Source organism: Grampus griseus (assembly GCF_964374135.1).
Source record: "Grampus griseus genome assembly, chromosome: 15".
Lineage (NCBI taxonomy): Eukaryota > Metazoa > Chordata > Mammalia > Artiodactyla > Delphinidae > Grampus > Grampus griseus.
The window spans coordinates 7710859-7731957 of record NC_139009.1 but is presented as its reverse complement, the minus strand read 5'-3'; the positions used below and the strand labels follow the sequence as shown (position 1 = coordinate 7731957).

The following is a 21099-nucleotide window of genomic DNA, read 5'->3' as shown; positions in this document are numbered from 1 at the left end:
AAATTTTTCTGCTTTTAAGAAACGGTAGAGAATGACCATTTGCTGACAGCCTAAAAAAGGGTCACTCTGAAAAGACACCATGATTATTAACTACTATTTTCTCAGCTCTCATGATTGTATATACAGCATGAATACTTGTGGGGTCCAAGATGCTCTGCTCTGTGGTTGGACACATGTTGTATTTTAGTGTGATGCCAGTGCAAAACTCTCTTCTAGGATAAAAGAAGATCTGCCTCGTAAAAGTCTCTCTTGGAACTAAAAACCCAAAGTGGTAGAAGGTGACATTAGAGTGAACCTATAAACATTTAAAATTACAGTTCTCAGAAAATATGAGAGTGAAAAAATAATAGAGTATTGGTTGGAAAAGGATGACGAGTCATGAAGAGGGTGTATTTTTAAATATAGAAAGTGTTTCTTTGTGGCCCTGTGTGTAGGGAAGGTTTTGTAACTTGCTGTTGGTGAATGACCAAGAAATCATCAGCATCATTTATTTTATTTATTTACATACTTATCTTTATGTTTTTAAGGCTGTGAATAAGTTGGCCGAGATCATGAATCGGAAAGAACCTGTCAAGCGTGGTAGTGACACAGATGTGCGGAGAAAAGAAAAGGAGAATAGAAAGCTACATATGGAGCTTAAATCTGAACGTGAAAAACTGACTCAGCAGATGATCAAGTATCAGAAAGAACTGAATGAAATGCAGGCTGTAAGAATACTTTTTGAAGACGTCTTTTTAAGAAGTAGAATTATTTTCATGTCTATATATTTTATAGCTTATGGAGCATTTCTATTAATAATTACAGTAGTCACCCCTTATGCAAGGGAGATATGTTCCAGGACCCCCAGTGGGTACCTGAAACCACAGATAGTACTGAACTCTATACGTATTATATTTTTTCCTATACTGTAAGGGGGTGGGTAGCATATACAGTGTGAATAAGCTGGACAAAGGGATGATTAACATCCCAGGCAAGCAGAGCCAAGCAATGTGAGATTTCATCACACTACTCAGAAATGGCATGTAATTTAAAATTTATGAATTGTTTATTTCCGGAATTTTCCATTTAATATTTTCAGACTGCAGTCGACCTTGGATAACTGAAACCACAGAAAGTGAAACCTTGGACTAGGAGAGACTACTGTATTATTGAACTAGGAAGCAAAATTGTAAGATGTATAACATCCAGTTAATTTAACATAATTTAATTTCTTGTAGCAAATAGCTGAAGAGAGTCAGATTCGAATTGAACTACAGATGACACTGGACAGTAAAGACAGTGACATTGAGCAGTTGCGGTCCCAGCTCCAGGCCTTGCATATTGGTCTGGATAGTTCCAGTATAGGCAGTGGACCAGGGGATGCTGAAGCAGATGATGGGTTTCCAGGTACAGATTTGTTTCCAGTCCTTATGTTTACTTTTGTCTTAAATTAAATCAATTGATTGTTTTAAGACATTGACTGACTTTGCTCTTGAGGAAAAATATTTGTCATTTCTTTAAGGGAAAACCTACTCCTTAGAGTGGAGGTTCCAATGACAATTTAAATTATTTTATTTATTTATTTTTCACAAAATTTTTTATTAAAAAATACAATTGTAAATTTCACATATTTAGTTATTTAAATTAACTCTTTATATATTGTACATAGCTCTCTTTTAAAGCTTTCATTTTATTTTTTCTTAACTTCTTTCTGCATTCTTACTTCCTTTTATGTTGGGTGTTCAGTTCATATCACTCAGTCACACACTATGGAATCCATGTCATTCACCTACCAACGTTCCTCTACTTCTCTCAATATTGCCACTAAGCCTTCCAGTTCTCATATGCTTCTTGACTCTGATTCTGACTCAGAAGAAGAATCTGTGCCTTACTTACCTATTTCATCGGAACCTAATGGTACAGGTGATATCCTGAAAGTCTTTCGCCTCTGGGTTTTTTTTTCCACTACCCATAATTTTAGTCCTTTTGAAAAATTGTTGTAACATTAACTAATATTCACTAACTCTAACAAGTTGCTCAGTTAACAAGTCTCAGTTAAAAAGAAACTGCTGCATGAACAAAGAATTTGTTTTTTTAAGTATTTTCACATGGCATTGCTATTACAATTGATAGATTTATTTTTTCAGCTTACAAGAAATGGAGCAGTACTTTATATCATTTAAGAACATACGGTTTCACTGTCTGTTTCTTCCATTTTTAACCAAGAAGAAATTCTTTCTGAAGTTTCATATCAAGAATGACAGTACAGAAAAAGCACGTGTAGACTGTTTTAGAGGATGTGTTTAGGTTTTCCTTGCATCATCATTGTGCTGGGCCTTAAAAAAAGCATAAGACAATTTGACCTGATCCTTGTGCTGAAAAGATTTATAGTTTAAGTGAAGAAACCAGATGGAAAACCCATAAACTGTTATGTTTAACACAAAGTTAGTGTGAGTACAAAAAACGTTTAAAGTAAATGCCACAGGAAACTTGTGTATAAGCAGTTGAATGTAAAGGAAAATTTAATCTATTAGTTGAATTCAAAGTAAACTAGCTATATTTATTTACATTGTCGTCACATTTCCCAGGTATATATCAGTATAAATCATAGGTGATTATACTGAAGTTGTTTCAGATCTCAGCAATAAAATGATTTCAGTCTTAACGATATTGTTAGAGGTCATCTGATTAGTCCCTTGAATTGGCATAGGACCATGTCCAGACAGTTGAGAATATGGCTGTTTATAATGACAGCATTTCTGTTCATGGAGTCTGGAAGGTTATTGATGTGATAGAGAGAGTATAAGCCTTGGAATCAGAGACGTGTCCCCATGTGACCTTCTGTGGGGTTGTTGTGAGGGTTAAAGAAGATTTATATAAAGTGTCTAGCACAGTTCAGACACATATTAGATGTTAAGTGATAGGCACTTTTATTATTAGCATAACCTCCAAAAATGCTTATTTCACTTATTTATTTCACTAAAATAATAAACTGATCAATTACCATTAGAACAAATTCTAAGGGTTCAAAGAGTTTCCTTGGTTGAACTAGAACCTTATTGATTTTAATATTTTGGAATTTAGGAATCTTTTGGTTTATTGCTGCTTATGAGCCATATTTGATCTGTAATTTACACAATTTTATTTCATTTTATTATAGCCATTCTAAAAGTCCATTTTCTCTGAACACGTAATTACTCACTTAAAATGTTTTCTCTTCAAAGAAGATGTGCACTATACCTGTAATTAGGCCTTCTTCCAAAGGAAAAATAGAGGATTCTAATACAGGTGTACTGGTGAGAATAGAGAGCTGCTTTTCTTTTTTGCAACTTTTCTGCGGAACTTTGCAAATGCATGAATTTAATTAACAGGGCATTTGACGTTATAAACTACAGGATATGTATTTCCAGTGTGATATAACCTGGATTTTGTTTTGCATTATATAACTTGCTTATACTGATCCTGCATTACTATTATATTTTAGATGATGTATAATGATAAATTCTGAACGGCATATTTGATTTGTGACTTTCATATTAAAAGTTTATTAAATTCCTCATTTTCTTAAGAGACTTGTATTTATTCTCATATCTTGTGCTTATTTATAGAATCAAGACTAGAAGGATGGCTTTCATTGCCTGTGCGAAACAACACTAAGAAGTTTGGATGGGTTAAAAAGGTATTTGAAAATGGTTCTTTTGTTTTGCTTTTAGTTTAGCTACAGCCATTTCACTTTTGTAGTTGTAAGATATATATAACTAGAACTTTTAGACACATAAAACTTGTTTGCACTTTCTGATTTGGAATAATATAATTTTATGTATCTTATGTACGTAAGATACTTTATGTAGTGATGAAAAAAACCTTTTCATCACTACCATGTTGTTAATAATAAAATAGTTTTTGGTGTCAGGAAAATAGAAGCCTGTTGACCTTGGTGCTTTTGTTGTTTCAGTGGGAAAACAACTCTGGATATGACAGAAAGTCCCATTTGTTTCTTTTCCTCTGGTACTATGATTATCGATATTATGTTCATTTTTGATAAGTGTCTTATTAGCCTTAGGCTGCTATAAAAAAATGCCACAGACTGAGTAGCTTGTCAACAACAGAAATTAATTTCTCATGGTTCTGAAGGCTGGAAGTTCAGATCAAGGTGCCAGCCAGCATGGCTGGGTTCTGGTGAAGGTCCTCTTCCAGGCTACAGACTTTGCTCTGTCCTCATGGTGGAAGGTGTAGGAATTTCTCTGGAACCCCTTTTATAACAGCACTAATCCCATTCATGAGGGCTCTGGTGTCATGACCTAATCAACTTCCAAAGACCCCTCTTCCTAATACCATCCCATTAGGTGTTAGGATTTAACATATGAATTTGGGGGAATATAAACATCCAAACCATAGCAATAAGGTTACTTATGCTATTGGATCTTGAAGCGAAATCAGTCCAAAAAATATTTGAATTTATTCCCCCCCCGCCCCCCCAATTTGCTTGTTTAAAGTGTATACAAACAAATTTATTGTTATTTTGAGGAAGACTTTTTTAAGGATACATTAAGATAACTTTTTAGATATTTAATTTATATTTTCTATGATTTTTATTGCTAATTTAGAATTTATTTTCAAAGAAAAATAAATAAGATATATTAACTTTAATCATTAATTCCTTTCCTCTTTCTTTTTAACAGTATGTGATTGTAAGTAGTAAGAAGATCCTTTTCTATGACAGTGAACAGGATAAAGAACAATCTAATCCTTACATGGTTTTAGATATAGAGTAAGTATTTTTATTAGAATATTTAGGAACTTTATCTTTTAAAGTTTAAGAGTAACGTGACCTTTTCGTCAAGTTAGTGTAATTTATTAGTCATATAGTACAATGTATATAGTCATATAGTATAGCTGCTAGCATACTGTTACATTTTCTTATTTTGCTTCATACAGATGAAAGTCTGGGATATAGAGTTGGCTAAAACATCTTTATTTCATGGGTCTTTAATATGTTATTTTCTGAAACTAATTAGAAAATTTCTGACTTACTGGAAATTTCTCAAAATGCAAGGAGTGATTGAATTTATAGAGCAGGATATTCTCTGACCTTCTAACAAGGGTCAAAGTAGTCAGTTTTAATTTCTGACATAAGTATAGGATAACTAAAATAATTTGATCCTTTGGTAATACTTAACTCCTTTATTAAAAATCTTTTATAGTAAGTTATTTCATGTCCGACCAGTTACACAGACAGATGTATATAGAGCAGATGCTAAAGAAATTCCAAGGATATTCCAGGTAAACCGTTTTATTTTGTGGTTTGTTTGTTTTGTTTTTTCACCTTTATACATTCTCAGCATGACATGATATAACAAATTTCTTTATTCTTGGGGCTTTTTCAGATTATCTTTCAATTTTAGTCCCATTTAAAGGTGGTTTGTTCCTTTGTGACTTTCATGCTTATGCTATTTAGATACATCTTAATTCTTCTCTCCATTTTACTTGTTAAACTCTGTAGTGTGTTTATATCACATTTCCAGCCTTTGCTATATCCTTTTGTTCAAGGTTGGTTATGATATTTTTTGAGCATGAATGTTCTCCTGTTTTTAGTTTTATGCTCAGCTCTCTAGAAAGTTAAAAAAGTTGCTTGTGAAGTTAAATTTTGCCCCCAGGAGCCCTTGTACTTCCAGTTTAAGGTGAAGACAAATTCTCCCCTTTATTACTTCCATTTTAAAATTAGTCAAACCAACAATTACCAAGTTCCTTCTGTGTAAAAGCCGTTGTGCTTGGTGTACTGTGGGAAAGTTGGCTGCTTACTTTCTGAATGCTTAGAATGTTTATTTGGAGTATATTATACATCCTTTCCTCTTTTCCTTTCTTCCTCAACTCTCCAAATACAAATCTTTTCAATTAAAGCTATATTTGCAGTTATCACCAAGTTGTCTATTTTGAGAATCACAGAGCCTCAATTCATATAATTGCCACATCTCTTCAGGTGTTTTGAACACTCCCTCCCAGAAAAACTTTCTAACACTAATCAAGTGCAGATTTACCTTTTGCTAGCCTATTCTGATAAAATTGCTGAAACATAGGAAGATGACATGGAGAAAATAAGGAGGCATCATTTGAACAGGATTGATTCTTTTGAAATGTGAACCAAAGTGACTGGCCACTGACTTTTCTCATCTGAGCTCTTGATTTGAACCTACTAACATTAGAACATCAAATGCATTTTCTTCTCATTGAATAGTTTAGGCTAATTTTATTTACAAATGATAAAATCATTATTACATAAAAAAATAACCTATGTTTGAAGATCACTCATTGTTCTTTTTGGTGTTTATAGATCCTGTATGCCAATGAAGGGGAAAGTAAGAAGGAACAAGAATTTCCAGTGGAGCCGGTGGGAGAAAAATCAAATTATATTTGCCACAAGGGACATGAATTTATTCCTACTCTGTATCATTTCCCAACCAATTGTGAGGCATGTATGAAGCCATTGTGGCATATGTTTAAACCTCCTCCTGCTTTAGAGTGCCGTCGCTGTCACATTAAGTGTCATAAAGATCACATGGATAAAAAGGAGGAAATTATAGCACCTTGCAAAGGTAAATAGTAAATTACTTGCTCCATCAATATTATTTATGTTCAGATCATTTTAAACATATTAATCTTTTTCAAATATTTCTTTATAGTGTATTATGATATTTCATCGGCAAAGAATCTATTGTTATTAGCAAATTCTACAGAAGAGCAGCAGAAGTGGGTTAGTCGGTTAGTGAAAAAGATACCTAAAAAGCCTCCAGCTCCAGACCCTTTTGCACGGTCATCTCCTAGAACTTCAATGAAAATACAACAAAACCAGTCTATTAGGCGGCCAAGTCGACAGCTTGCCCCAAACAAACCAAGGTAATAAATTAAAATGTGGTAAAACTTAAAGTGTTTAAAAAAATATTTTGCTGTTTATACTCAAATTACAAACTTTCCTAATTGCAATTTTTCTTTGGTATTTTCATGATCTATGGAATACCAAATGTTTGAAACTATTTCATTGTGCATGTATCATTCATTTATTCAGCTGGATGTAATAAATTTACTTACTAAATCACACACGTATATTAAATTCAACCAAAAATAATATGAAGGGCTCATTTTTGTCATGTATATGTATTGGGTTGGCCAAAAAGTTCATTCGGGTTTTCCCATAAGAACGAACTTTTTGGCCAACCCAATACATAATCACAATATTTTAGGATTTTATAAGCACATTGACTTAATTTATTGATTTAGTAGACAGGATACACACACAGACCTTTAAGTGTCAGGCACACACATTGTTTTTATTATTGCAAACCTCTTAAACCTCTTATGTTAGAGACTTGTTGGGGCAGGACTGAAATCTTAATTCAAATCTATAAGTTTAAAATAATAACTTGTCTCAGATTTAAAGAGTAATACAGATCAGCTTTAAAAATGCAAATATTAACTAATGAATATAGTGGGCATTTTTTATAATTGAGGTGAGTTGGGAATGTGGAGTAAGGATAGAGATTATTGTTGCACAAAAACATTTGGATGGAGCCATTTTCATATAGCTGCATTATAGTAATTTTTGATTCAGAATAACCATTTCTTGACTTACTAGCTAATGCAGTATTTATAAATAAATACTGCTATCCATTGAAATGAACATTTGGTTAGCTAAAGGATAAAGTATATACTTAGATCATGTATCTGATTTCAAGTGTCCTTTTTCTTCCCTAACACAGGACCTTCAGTATATGAATAATGATGTGTATTGGCTGTATTATGAGAAATATTTTCATTCTAGCCACAACATCATGTATGAAACTGTTCTTGAAACTAATATCTCAAGGAAATAATTTAGAATGACAAAGGTAGAATTAGTGTTTCAGCAGTGAAAATGTTGAATTTTTGTGTGAGCTATGATAAAACTAAATATTGTAGAATTAGCGATTATATGATAGTAATTGACCTGAAGAAACTCAAAAGAATTCAGAGACACTGAAGGTCATTCCATGTACCCTGTACAAAACACCTAAAAATTAAATTTCTGTTATTAATATTGTAGAACCATTAATGCATAAATGCCAGGCTATTTTAATACCTGACAATATATAGTGCTTTATAGCTTCCAATGTGCTTCCATATGTTGGGTTGGCCAAAAAGTTCGTTTGGGTTTTTCCGTAAGATGTTATGGGAGAACTCGAACGAACTTTTTGGCCAACCCAATATATTCTCTTTTAACTTTCTATATATTCTTTCATTTGATCTTTAAAATACTCATGGAGTAGAATAGGTATTACTCTTTTTCTTTTTGAGATTCCAGAAAGGAAGATAATTTGTTAGATTCAAGACTATAAGAGCTATAGTTTTTTTAGTATATTTTATTCTTTTGTGCTGTTTGACAAGTTAATGATTTCACTACATGTGTTAAGACAGTTTACGAAGCAGTTTTCAGACCAAGTGAGGCATGTTTTCAATTACGTAAGTTTTCATGCTCGCTGACTTATAATTTTCTTGTCCCCCAGTTCAGCATTATGATTTATTTGAAAGCACATTTACTTTTGATTTTTGTTACTTTTTTTTTAGTTCTGGCCCTGCCCTTCGAATCATTCTTCACTGATTTTTTTTAATACATTTTGCATAGCAACAGTAAGTAATAGGGATTTCTTTCTCTCACAACTATGCATGTAGATAAAACTAATACCAAAACTGACTGTAAAATGTACAGGGATTTTTTTTGGAATTTTAAAATCTAATACGCTCTTGAAATTTTTAAATGTAAAGATGGGCAAATTTAAAATACAGTTTTGCATTTTATTATGCCTCTGCAACATTATTTCCATTGCTTTTAACATCTGTGCCTCCATTGCTTCATTAACTCACAAAATTGTATCTGTGTCTGTCCTTAGGTGAATAACCCTACTTTTGCATTCCATTTTGGGTGTCACATTTTACGAGTAGCATACACAAATTGGAAGGTATACAGAAGAGAATTACTGAGAGAGTAGTGGGTCATTTGAAGGTGTTACATACACATGTAGCAAGTGAAGGAACTAAGGATACTTTAGTCTTCTGAGTAAGTGTTTTGAAAGGATGGGAGATCATAAATAAAAATAAAGATTTAAAGGATTTTTCCTTGGAAGAACTAAGCAGAGAGGCATATTTTTCAGTCAGCTGGGAAGAACTATCAAGCAGTCAGATTTGCAAAATTGAAAGAATCGGCTTGCTGTAGAATAGTGAGTGCCCTGTCGTCACAGGTGTGCACCTGATTTAGATGACTGCTTGGCAGAAATGTGAGGGAGCAGCGCTCCTTGATCTGTCCTGTGTATGCAGTCTGATGTCGTGTAGCATGGCTCTTGGGGAGTCAAGCATTGGACTGGATGGTCTACAATACCCTACTAATTTATAACTTATTCCTATGGAAGAATGGGTAGAGCTTTAAACGATTATCCAAGAAAACCTAGGAACAGAATTTCTGGTGTGTATCACCAGTAATTTAATATCTACCTCTTCATTTGTGTTTATTTAATATTAGTCTTAGCACTAGTCAGTCTAGCTTTTGTTGAACTAACTCACATGCTGTCTTTCTTAAAACAAATGTTTGGCTTCATTAGACATCATCAAATATATATATTTCTATACACACTAAAACATAGTATCCATAAATATTCATCTAATCTTTTTTTTTTATTCCTTTGTTAACAACTGCATCATTATATTTTTTTCCTTTGGCTTCTGTGACATTCTTTGTTCTGATTCTCCTTTTACCTCTCTTTGCAGCACTTCCCTTTTTCTGTAGTGAAGTGCTTTAAAGTAATAAGTGTTAGCTACTATTATTATATAAAATAACATAATTTTATTATATAAAATAATTTTCGAGGGCATATTATAATATGCTAGGCACTCTTCTCAGAGCTTTAACTGTACTAATTCATCCTCATAACCACCCTGTGATTTAGCTATTTATCTCTATATTTTACAGATGAGGAAACTAAGGCAGAGAAACATTGTGTGCCCAAGGTCACACAGCTAATAAGTAGCAGAGCCATGAGTTTAGATCCAGATAGTCTAGTTCCAGATCCTGCATTCTCAACTGTAATACTTCACTGCCTCACAGTGATTCAAGTAGACTTGAATTAATTGACATTTTATAAAGCAATGTATAGAAATGCTATTCTAGAAGAATGTTTCCTCGGTAATTTTGAATTAAAAATACTGTGCTGGAAAAGTAAGAAATTTGTGAATAAAATGCCGACTTTTGATGAAGACAGTTTGGAGAGATCCTAATTTGTTCCAGTGCAAGACACAAAATACTGGTCCCTGCTGGGGGCATTTATCTTTAATTATCTTTTTCTTTAAAGATTTTTTTAAAATTATTTAAGCCACGTAGAAAAGTATAAAGCAAAAATGCAACCAATACTAGTTTATTCAGTTTTAAGAAATAAAGCATTGCCAATACAGTTAAAACTTAAGGGTGGGGGGAGCTATTATTTTATCATTATCTCATCTCTATTTTTTTCAGTTCTAAATATTAGAACATTAATAGACTAATTGGGAAAAAAAATAGTAAAGTTATATACAACCTGAAGTGTCAAAAATAAACCCATAAATGAAGTAGAAGAAAATAGGGGAATATGTATCTGATCTTGGATTAGAGAAGAACTTCCTAATAATAAAAGCAAAGAAAGAGAAAAAGATTGACTAACCAAAAATTAAAGCCTTGTAGGTTTAAAAACACCACATATTTTACAATACATCTGCGAAAGATGGGTTAGGATCTTTGTGCATGGAGTACTTATATAAGTCATTTAGAAAAAGGGAATTGACTCTTCCCAATATAAAAATTAGTGAGGAACATATAGGCATTACCATGAATATGAAAAAGTGATCAACCTGATTACTAAGCAAAGAAATTAAAATTAAAACTATATTGTAAAAATATTCTCACCTGCCAAAGTGGTAAGGATTAAGAAACTTAGTATTGGTGGGATGTAAAGAAACAAGCCCAATCATGTGCTGCTAAGTAGAACTCAAAACTAAATGCTAGGGCTTCCCTGGTGGCGCAGTGGTTGAGAGTCTGTCTGCCGATGCAGGGGACACGGGTTCGTGCCCCGGTCCGGGAAGATCCCACATGCCGCTGAGCGGCTGGGCCTGTGAGCCATGGCTGCTCAGCCTGCGCGTCCGGAGCCTATGCTCCGCAGCGGGAGAGGCTACAACAGTGAGAGGCCCGCGTACTGGAAAAAAAAAAAAAAAAACTAAATGCTAGTAGAACTGAAAACTAAACCCCTTCTGAAGCAGTCTTTGGCAATAAGTTTTACAGGCCTGAAGTGTATACCCATTGATCAGTTAATGGAGGAGCACAGACAATCAAACAGATAATTACAGTACTGTTTAACATGTTGTTTATTATGGAGGCATGAGCAAGTGTTATGGGAGAACAAAGGAAAGCATAGAGAATTCTGCCATTAAAACATCAAGAACGGTCTCAAAAAAATGGCGGATCAGTAATTTCCCAGGCAAAGAAATAAGGTAAAAGACAGCTTTAGGCAAAATGTTATGTGTAGAGGCACTAGTTGTCAGAATTACCTATGTGTTTGTAATGTTGTCTTGGGTTAGGGTGGGGCGAGGGTAATAACAGGAAGCGGTAGAAGATGACACTGGAGAGAAAGCTCTGAGCCAGATTGAAAAGGACCATGTTCACTATGCTATAGGAGTTTTGATTTTGTTCTGATAGAAGGCTTTCAACAAGAGATGAGTATGTTTTGACTTAATGAGATCCTGAACTAAAGTATTGACAGTGAAAATGGAGAGAAGAAACCAAGTTAAAGATTCTTTTTTGTGTGTGTGTGGGGGGGACTATAATGCTTTTATTACCAGAATGTATGAAACATTGATCCTTTTATAATTCTGCAATACAGCCTCAGATGCCCATAGTTTCAAAACAACTCGTCTTTTAAATTTCCATAACATCCATTTAGAGTAAATGATTTTGTTGCTGTTCACAGTAGAAGACAGTCTTTAGCTTTGATGGTTCAGACCTAATTAAACAGAAATGGCTAACTTTGGGCCTAAGATAATAAATGTGGTATAGAGAGAAGAGCACAGAACCCTACCAATACATATAAACCATACTCCATTCAAATAGTCCTGGGACCTCACTGAATGGACTTTCAAATAAGTAATTAAGCCTCCAATTAAAAAACATTTTAAAATGTACTATCTGATAAACTTAAAATACAAAAAATGCAGTATCACCAATTATGTGCATTTTCTAGGATTCATTTTAAAATTCAGGCTAATGTTTAACAATAGTATTTCAATTAAATTATGGCATTTGAGAAAGGTTATACTTCTGGGGAAAGATCACATAAACATGCTTTTTGGGAGAAGATATGTTTGGAAAGCAACAGTAATGGATAATTAATATTGCTTTAACATTTCTAAAATCACATAAAAATGATCATCTTTGATTGCCATTTCAGTGAGTTTCGATACAGGGTATGTTACTGTCCACTTACTAGTAACCAAAGCACACATAGAACAGACTTGTAAAAAATACTCAGAATCAATTCTTTTCATGAGCTAAACATTTCTGAGACTTTAAGATTCATGTTTGAACATACAGTACTGCAATGTTGGCTACATAAAATAAAATAAATAGAAGATCTTTTTCAGAGGAGGCTCAATAATCAGAGGCTGTATTGCATTTAAGGATTTAACACTGGCTGTATACAGAAGGGAAAGCATTTCACTTAGAAATATACTTCACGTTACTGAAGCTCTCTTTTTAATATCGCAACATATAGCAGCTTACCATTCTGACACTTAAAAATCAACAGGAATAGTGCTACTCTTTTATCCTTTGGTTCCCGGTGACAAACAATGCAGTAATAACACCTCTGGTCTTCAGTTCCTCTCGAATGACATTTATTAACAAAGAGAAACCCGATGCTTTAGCTGAAATTTGGCAGCCCAAGAAGTGTACCAACTGCTCCAGAATACCCCTCATGCTCTAGAAACAATGCTTTCAGTTGACCTTTTGACAGTAATCCAGTGCATATGCCAAGAGTTTTATCGAGAGTAGTGACACGTAAAGTTTCCAACAAAGACAACTGTTTATTTTCTCATTAACAGCCCACATTCGTGCCACAGAACCAATGTTATTGGTGATAGTAACTAATGTAGCTCTTGCTAGATGCTGTTTACTAACATATTCTTGCCTCTCCTTATAAATCATATTCCCAAAACTAGATGCTACAGCCCAACCAGGCAGACCAAATCTTCCATATCTCCTCTGTAAATATCAGGGACCAGCTTGTCAGCTTGGGTGCTGTCACCTTTGGATGCCATTTCAAGAGCCTCTTCAGAACTTTCACAGCCAGTCAATAAACTACGTAAACCCAGAAAGGTAGCCCCTCCAAGGCTTGTCCCAGTTACTTGTTCATAGTTGTCTTTGGAATGGACTGCTAAAATACTGACTGGGAACCAGTGTCTACTCCCAGCAGTGGATAGGGATCAGCCAGGTCGAAAGGCATCTTTTGGCATCTCTCAGGTTCTGAGGCATTAGCAAAATAATAGCACCCTGCTTGTCCACTGAAACTGACAGAATCTGTCTACAGCAAGCCCTTTACAAGGCAGTCAGATTCATCCAGTTTGTGCAGGTGGGGGTTTCCAACTGTGTGAAAATCGTTTTCAGACTTGTCAGCACCACCTCCTGTAGCACACAGCACCGTGTGTAATGTTGAGAAGTTTTTATCTCTTCCCCTTTGGATAAAAGTAGGCAGGTCCTGGGTTGGAAATCTGATAAAGTGCAAGTCCCCGTCCAGCCAGAAAGTGTTAAATCTTTCAGTTCAAGGCGTGCAGCCCGAATACCAGTGGATCCACAGGCTACATTAGAAGTCACGTATTTCCGGATACTTTTTAAGCTCTCAACTTCTTCTTCTTCCTCTGCTGTGATATCGATAGGTTCAAAATATGAGCGCTTTACCAGAGTTCCCCCGATGTCCATGCCACACCATGGGAAAGAGGGTTTCTTGGCTTCCTCGATCTTCATGGCGTCGGCCGGAGGGACGAGAGGCGGCCTCGGTCCGGAGCGCAGAGGGCTGTGGCGGCGACTCCGGTGGTGGCTGGGCCGCTTCCTCCCCTCGGGCCGGGCGGGGCAGGGGCGCCTGAGACGAGGCCCCGGCCCGGGGGGCGGACCCCCACCGCCACCCCCACCGCCACGAGGGGCGGCTGGGACCGAGCGAGCAGGGGAAACCGCAGGCCTCGCCGCTCCGGGGCCCCTGCCGCCCCAAACAAAAGGCCCCGGGCCCCGAGCCGCCGCCCTCTAAAGAAAGATTCTTAAGTTGAAATGACAAGAATTAGATGACTGAGTGGGAGGGGAGGAGGGAGAGGTTTTAAGGAAGTCTCGTCGTGCATTACACTGATAGCCTAGTGATGACACTTTTAAAATTTGAAGATTGCGACATGGGCACACGCTTCACACATTCTTCAAAGGTTTTGGAAGGATATGAAATGCAGATTTTTCATAAAGTATGCTAAAGCGGTGGCTTGGATACCCAGGAAGGCTTACTGATCTCAGTCTCCCAAGTAGTAGTTGAAACCATAGCTAAAAGTTACTTTACATGTAAGCCTAAAAAAATTAGTATGAGTGTATGCTAGGCTGCGATATATTTTAAGTGAATAAATAACTATATCTAAGTTTGTGTGCTTATTAATCAAGTATTCTGCATTTAGCACATATTGGAGTAATTTGAGTCGGGTAATCATCCATCAACCTACTCTGTCAGTGATTCTCAAAGTCAAGGAGCTGCATCAGAATTCATCTCAGAATTTATCTTAAAACGCAAATACTTCCCCCACCCCCCACCCCCAATTTAATTATATCAGGATCTCTTGAGATGAAGCCTGGTAATGTGCATTATACATAGCTCTGGATAAATCATACACACTAAAGTTTAAGAACCACTGACATAGTGACCATAGATGGGTCCTTGGCACAAATGTACTCATGAACGTCACAGTTATAAACAATGAGAAAGTTACTCCTATTTTTAAAAATAAAAATGATTGCACTATTAGATGGTTGGGTTGGGTTGGGTTGGAAAGAAAAGACCACGTATACCCCTGTTCTAAGTCCAGTTTATTTGGCCAAGATAAGTTGCTAATGCTGCTTATCTACCTGTGTTTTTCCCTTTATGTGTAATTTTTTTATGGAAGGCTTAACTTTTGGTGACCCGTTGAAAAAGTAGGGTCCTGCTGGAATTGAGAAAGCTACATTCTTAATATTACTCACCTTTCATACTAGGGCTTATGGTACAATTCTGCGAAAATGTGAGCTAACTGGGCACTTTTGTGAAGGGAACGTTGACACATACTGAGCTTTCAGTTCTTAAATCAAGCTGGGCATCAGGGTGGTTACGTCTTCATGTGGGCCCAGTGGAAAGAAGATTGTGTCTTACCCCTAAATATTATCTCTGTCCTCAGTTCTCTGGTAGCTTGGAAAGCATACTTGGTCAACATGATTATATGCATTTGCATGTAAAGAGAAAGAAGATTTCCCTGCGTGCTTCCATCTTAATTTTAATCATGTTATAAATGAAGGGAAAGTTAAAATGCTTACAGCACAAAGTGTGATTTTTTGATCATAGCATATTAAACTGTTGTTTCTAAAGAGTGTTAGAGTATAAATTTGCAAACCTCCTATTGCAGATTGCTTGATTTGGCATTTAAAGACTGGGATTGGTCATTTGATGATGTTGATGGTGGTGATGATGATGACGATGTTTTTGATTTCTGAAGAAGTAAATGGGTAAATCAAAAAATGAGAAATGAGTTGTTTTAGTATTTCCAAGTAGTGCATGTGGTTTGCACTTTGGGTTTTCATTATTTTTGACCAGTTTGAAATTTTATTAAGTTGTTTTTGACAGTACTTATTTGAAAAGTAGTTTTCAGACATGTTTCTAACTGAAATTTCCATGTTAAGTACAAAAGTGAAATGCTATGTTCAGATTCTTTATTGGCTATATATTTTCAGTGCAGTTGGAATTGTAATTTTTTATCTTAGGAATGAAACATGTAGAAATAACAAATGGAGCTAATTCTGTTACTTTCTGTTCATTCCAAAGAAGCCATATGCAGAGAAGTAAAATTTACAGTGTTTTCAAGTTCCTACAGCTGTATTAGTTTGTGAACATAGCATGGGATTCCTTTCTCCCTCCACCCCTCTCTCCTTCCCTCCTCTTTCCTTCTTTCTAACTTGCAAGAATTGAAACCATAAAAACTTCATAAGTCTAATAAATGCTGTGAACTAGCTGTTTCTGATTTGGCTTTTTTTGTGATGTGAAATGTTTACTTTTTGAAAGTTTAATGTTACTCTTGCTGAGGAATGCTAATGGTATGCTGTGAAAGCTCTTGTGCTTTTAGAAAATGTGGTTTGGTTAACAGCGGCTAAAAGGTTTGAATGAAAATTGAAACTCGTGCGTTAAACCTTTTATATGGAATGAATTTAAAAGAAGTAAGGTCTATCTTAACCTAAGCAACATGTTGCGAAATACATACTTAAATCACACATTATTGGGATCTGTTTATAACCAGGATTTACAGAGTAATTTTTACATATATTTACTATAACATGTTTGTTCCCATTTCATAGATGTAAAAAATGTGGCATAGGGTCAAACAGTCAAGTAGAACCTGGTCCATAAGTGCACTCTTCTTTCAGCTACATGAGGCAGCTAACAGTTAAACCCCAAGTCAAACTTGACATTCACTTGAATTATTCAGTGACATATTGTCTCACCCTAATATTCAGTTAATCATATTAAAACTTGTGTGTCATGTTTGTGGCCAGTGTGAGAAAATATGAGGAAGAATATAATTGCATGTACCTGAAAATGAGAAAAGTAATACAGTAAATATGTTTTATGCATGATTCAGGTGTTAAAGGTATAGTAGTTGGAAGACTATATAGTTTGATGTAAATGGAATGCCTTTTCAGAGAACTGATAACAATCTCTTAAATTATTGCACTGTATCAACTAACTTTACTTTCCTTTTCTTTCCAGCTAACTGCCTTCTATGAATGCAGTCATTATTCAAGGTGATCATATTCTTACAGTTGAAACAAGACTGAAATATGATGGCCCAAAATTTATTAAAAAGCTATATTTTCCTGAGAGACCGATACACACATATATGTTCCCTTTATTCCTGCAATGTAAATTCTAAATGTTGGATAGATTTTTCTGGGCTCCTTTGGAGCAACAAGTTGAACCAACAGTGATTGGTTAATAGAGTAAGAATATCATGTGCAACTCTTCCAAACTTGTTCCATAAAGCTCTCTTAGCATCACTCACACTACATTGAATAAAAGGATTGAGAAGAGTTAAAGAAACCATCTTTTCAGCTTCAGCAGAGAGATTTCACCAGCACATTTGCCAGAAGAATCTGGGAATGGATTCCACTACAGTGATATAGACTGCATCTTTAAGAAGTGACCATTATACTGTGTGTGTGTGTGTGTGTATGTATGTATGTATATATACACATGCGCGCGTGCACACACACACACACATCTATATAGTACTGTAATACTGCAAGAGGGTTTTTTTAACTTCCCACTTTATTTTTTTATAAACATTAATCAGATATCATTACTTACTGCAGTTGCAACTATGCATTTGTATAAAGCCATAATGTTGGAGTTTATATCACTCATTTGTGTGTACCTGATGGAAACTGCATGTTCATGTTTAAGCAATTACTGTAACAAGTTTGAAGTTAATTATATCAGTTTCCTAATGCTTCATAATAGGCAACTTTACCCATTTTGAATGCCTTAATTTAATTTTTTTCAAAATCTCCACCCTTTTCTGTATTTAAAAAAAAAAAAACAAAAACAAGTGTTTACCAGCGCTTAGGATGCAAATTTGCTTTGCAGAAGAAAAATAGTGCACTATTTTTACACATAATAGTTATCAATGTCAGCCTATTTTGATTGTATAAGAATTTTTTTTAAGTATTGGTGATAGAAACAGTAATGGATAGTATTGGAACTAATATATCTTTTATGTATATCTATTATTCAACCCTTTTTACAGACCTCAGTATTAGTGTGTGACTATGAAATGTTTTCTTTTAATTTCTTGGCTACCCTAGGTATGTTTTTATTTCTGATAAAGATATTTGTGACTATTTTTACATTTTCACACTCAAGTTTCAAAAATTATCTCAAATACAAAGAAAACTAAGACATACTGTAGATATATTTTAAATATTTAAATGTGATTCCTTAAACACACAACTGTGTATGGCAATATTTCAGTATTGGGTTAAGAAAACTGGTGACTAGGAAGAAGTTGCCTCAAAGGCACTTAACTTGATTTTTATTTTTTTAAATGCTGTTAAAGTTAACAGTTTATGCAGGACTATTCCTGCTTTATTTCTCATTATCCCAGAAAAGTGTATGTTTTATACTGCTACAGTGTACATCAGTAAGAATCAAGTTAAAAAAAATTACGTAGTCTTTTATCAATCTTTCTTTATATACATACACATACACAGAGTTTGGTGTGATATTGAAATACATCATCTAATATTTCTATGAAGGAAGTAGACATTTTTCATTGATTCCTTCTGGGGTCAGTGTAGGGTGTTTAAAGAGTTAGATCCCCAGTTATAGATACTATTGTGGAAATTGAAGAGTGGCCTTTGGCTACTGATATATTGAAACTGAATCTTGTTATTACATTATCCAGGCTGCACTCTTTCATGCTGTCTGTGCTAAAACTAGAGATGCATGCCAGTTCCCTTGCAGGTATGTTCTGGTTTGGGGGCACAGCTCTTTCTTTTTTTTTTTTTTTTAAGTAAGATTAAAAAATGAAAAATATATAAAATTTATATAGAATAAATATTTCCATTCATTAGACTTGTTAAAAGGAGACTGAATTAATATTTTATATAAAGATTTTGTTACACTATGGGAGGCTCTATCATATTATTCTGAATTGGAGAGTATATATATATATATATTTTTAATAAACTTTATTAAGGTGAAATAATTTGAAGTTTACACATGAGTAATTGAAATATTTGAGTAAAAATGGCAAAAGTTTAAATTTTGAATGCTGTATATATTAAAGAATATGGAGAATCATGGTGTGATGCAACTATATGAGGAAAATTAATGTGAAGTTTTTTGGGGGGGAAAAAGATATCCTAAGGAGCGAAAAAAATCTCTCCATGAAGATTCTTCACATTATATGGTTTGACATAAGGATTTATAAGGTTGTTTGTTCAACTAATGGAAATGTGCTTAATAAAAAATTCTGACCTTGGGTAAGAATTTGCTTTATACCCTGTTGCTGGTTTCATGTACATACATGAGTGCATACACCCATCCAAATGCTCTCTTCCCAACACTCATTAAATATATGACATTGACTTGGTTTAACAGCCTGATTTCGTGCCAGCTTCTCTTTTTCTTGAGGCTCCAAAACTTCCAAGATAAATTTAAGACCAAAAGTTGCTTATTTTGTCACACCTTGATTTCTCCTAGAGCCATAAATACCTCCTTTTGAGAACTAAGAAGTAGTGAATACTGGGATTTTCTTAGTTGGATTTTTTTACTTTTGTGGGAATAGTGAGACAAAGTAGAAGGAACACTGATGCCAGGATTACTGTCGAGGATTACTGTATAGCACATTTTTGAAAAGTATTAATTAAACAAATGCTGTCTAGAAGCAACATTTAAAAAAATCTGTCTGAAAGTTTAAAATGCTCTGGAGCTAACTAAAGGATAAGTATACCAATAAATCTAAAATAAAGGTTAGTGTTTTTTAAACTATGCTAGAGTTAACACCATTCTGGCTCTGAAGGAGCTCCTTTATCCCAGTTTATGTGCAGATCCTCAAGAAGAAATACTCTAGGTTGCCAAACCACAATTTTTAAGAAGTTATGCTGCTGCTGTTAATCTATTCTTACAGGATTTGGGTGGTAAAACAGAGAAACTTGGACACTATATTACCTTATTGAAACATACTTTAAATAACATGTTTTAAAAATCCGATGATAGCAAGTCACTTCTGAGTTTCTCGGTCTCTGTTGACACTGCTACTGACTCACCGCTCCTCCCCTGGGATAAGATGTCAGTTTCCCTATATTGTGAAGATACCATAGCTGGTTTGTAAAGCACTTTGAAGATAAGCACTGTGTGACAGTGCTGAATATTATGCTTGGGGGGCCTCTCCTTGATTCCCTTCCCCATAATAGTTTTGTTTGGAATTGTAATAAGTTATGAACTGCATGGTTTAGATAATCATAAATATTGGATCAGCTGTCCCCTTGAACAAAAATGATACCCCTGATATTTTTTAATTTTGTTGCATCTTTGTAGTAATGTAATTGTATTTTATGCCTGCTTTTTATATTAAAAAATTAAATAAAAGAAATTAAGACATAAGCATTTTCATACTTTTCCTGTGAAATAGTCCTGGAATGCTGCAACATTCTAAAATTTACCCCTCAAAATTACCTGCCCTGAAAGATGGATATAGCAAAGAAGTCTCAACTAAGGTTACCGACTTGGGTATCTTCAGCCCTATCATTTAATCCATGGAGAATACAAAATCGAATTTCAACTAGGCGTTTGTGTCTGATTTCATGTCAGTAGTTTAAGGGGCATGCAAACTTGAGAATCTCATTTGAGTGTCGATAAAAGAGGCAGGGAGCCTGTTTGTTAGGAATACTGTGCTGACAGGTGGTTTTCTGGAAAGCACTTTTTTTTTGGGTCTTTTCTAGGATACTTGCTAACCGTCTGATCTGGCACAGGTTATTCAGTCTGGGCTTCAGTGTTTTCATCTGTAAAATGGAGATTGTTCACTTACAGAATTGTTGCGGGATTAAGTATGATGATGTGTATAGAATATCAGGTAGCTCTAATGTTTGTTCCTTTCCCTCCCAAAGGGGAGAAATGGAGAACTCTTCACCTAGGATAGTATATTTTCTTTAAGGAGTTGCTTTAAGCATTGATAAAGTATATCTAAATAAAATATGTTGGACTAAAAATCACATAATTTATACTAATGGTCAGATTATAACTGCATATG

The 21099-nt window shown here is 34.8% G+C and overlaps 1 protein-coding gene and 1 pseudogene across 2 annotated transcripts in view; one reads left to right on the top strand and one right to left on the bottom strand.

The window, feature by feature from the left end:
* The window catches only part of ROCK2 (Rho associated coiled-coil containing protein kinase 2), a gene marked incomplete at its 5' end in the record, with an annotated part of 137691 nt that extends 117244 nt beyond the window's left edge, over positions 1-20447 (top strand). Inside the window, 9 exons of the mRNA XM_082672788.1 lie at positions 528-707; positions 1218-1386; positions 3588-3658; positions 4662-4750; positions 5184-5262; positions 6311-6572; positions 6660-6873; positions 15703-15802; positions 17058-20447. Coding sequence (XP_082528914.1) covers positions 528-707; positions 1218-1386; positions 3588-3658; positions 4662-4750; positions 5184-5262; positions 6311-6572; positions 6660-6873; positions 15703-15790 — 1152 coding nt within the window. The 3' untranslated portion in view covers positions 15791-15802; positions 17058-20447. The remainder of the gene's footprint in view (positions 1-527; positions 708-1217; positions 1387-3587; positions 3659-4661; positions 4751-5183; positions 5263-6310; positions 6573-6659; positions 6874-15702; positions 15803-17057) is intronic.
* On the bottom strand, positions 12945-15665 carry LOC309833464 (pantothenate kinase 3-like; annotated as a pseudogene). The gene has a single exon. The product of its transcript is annotated as a pantothenate kinase 3-like (transcript).
* Positions 20448-21099: the final 652 nt, after the last annotated feature.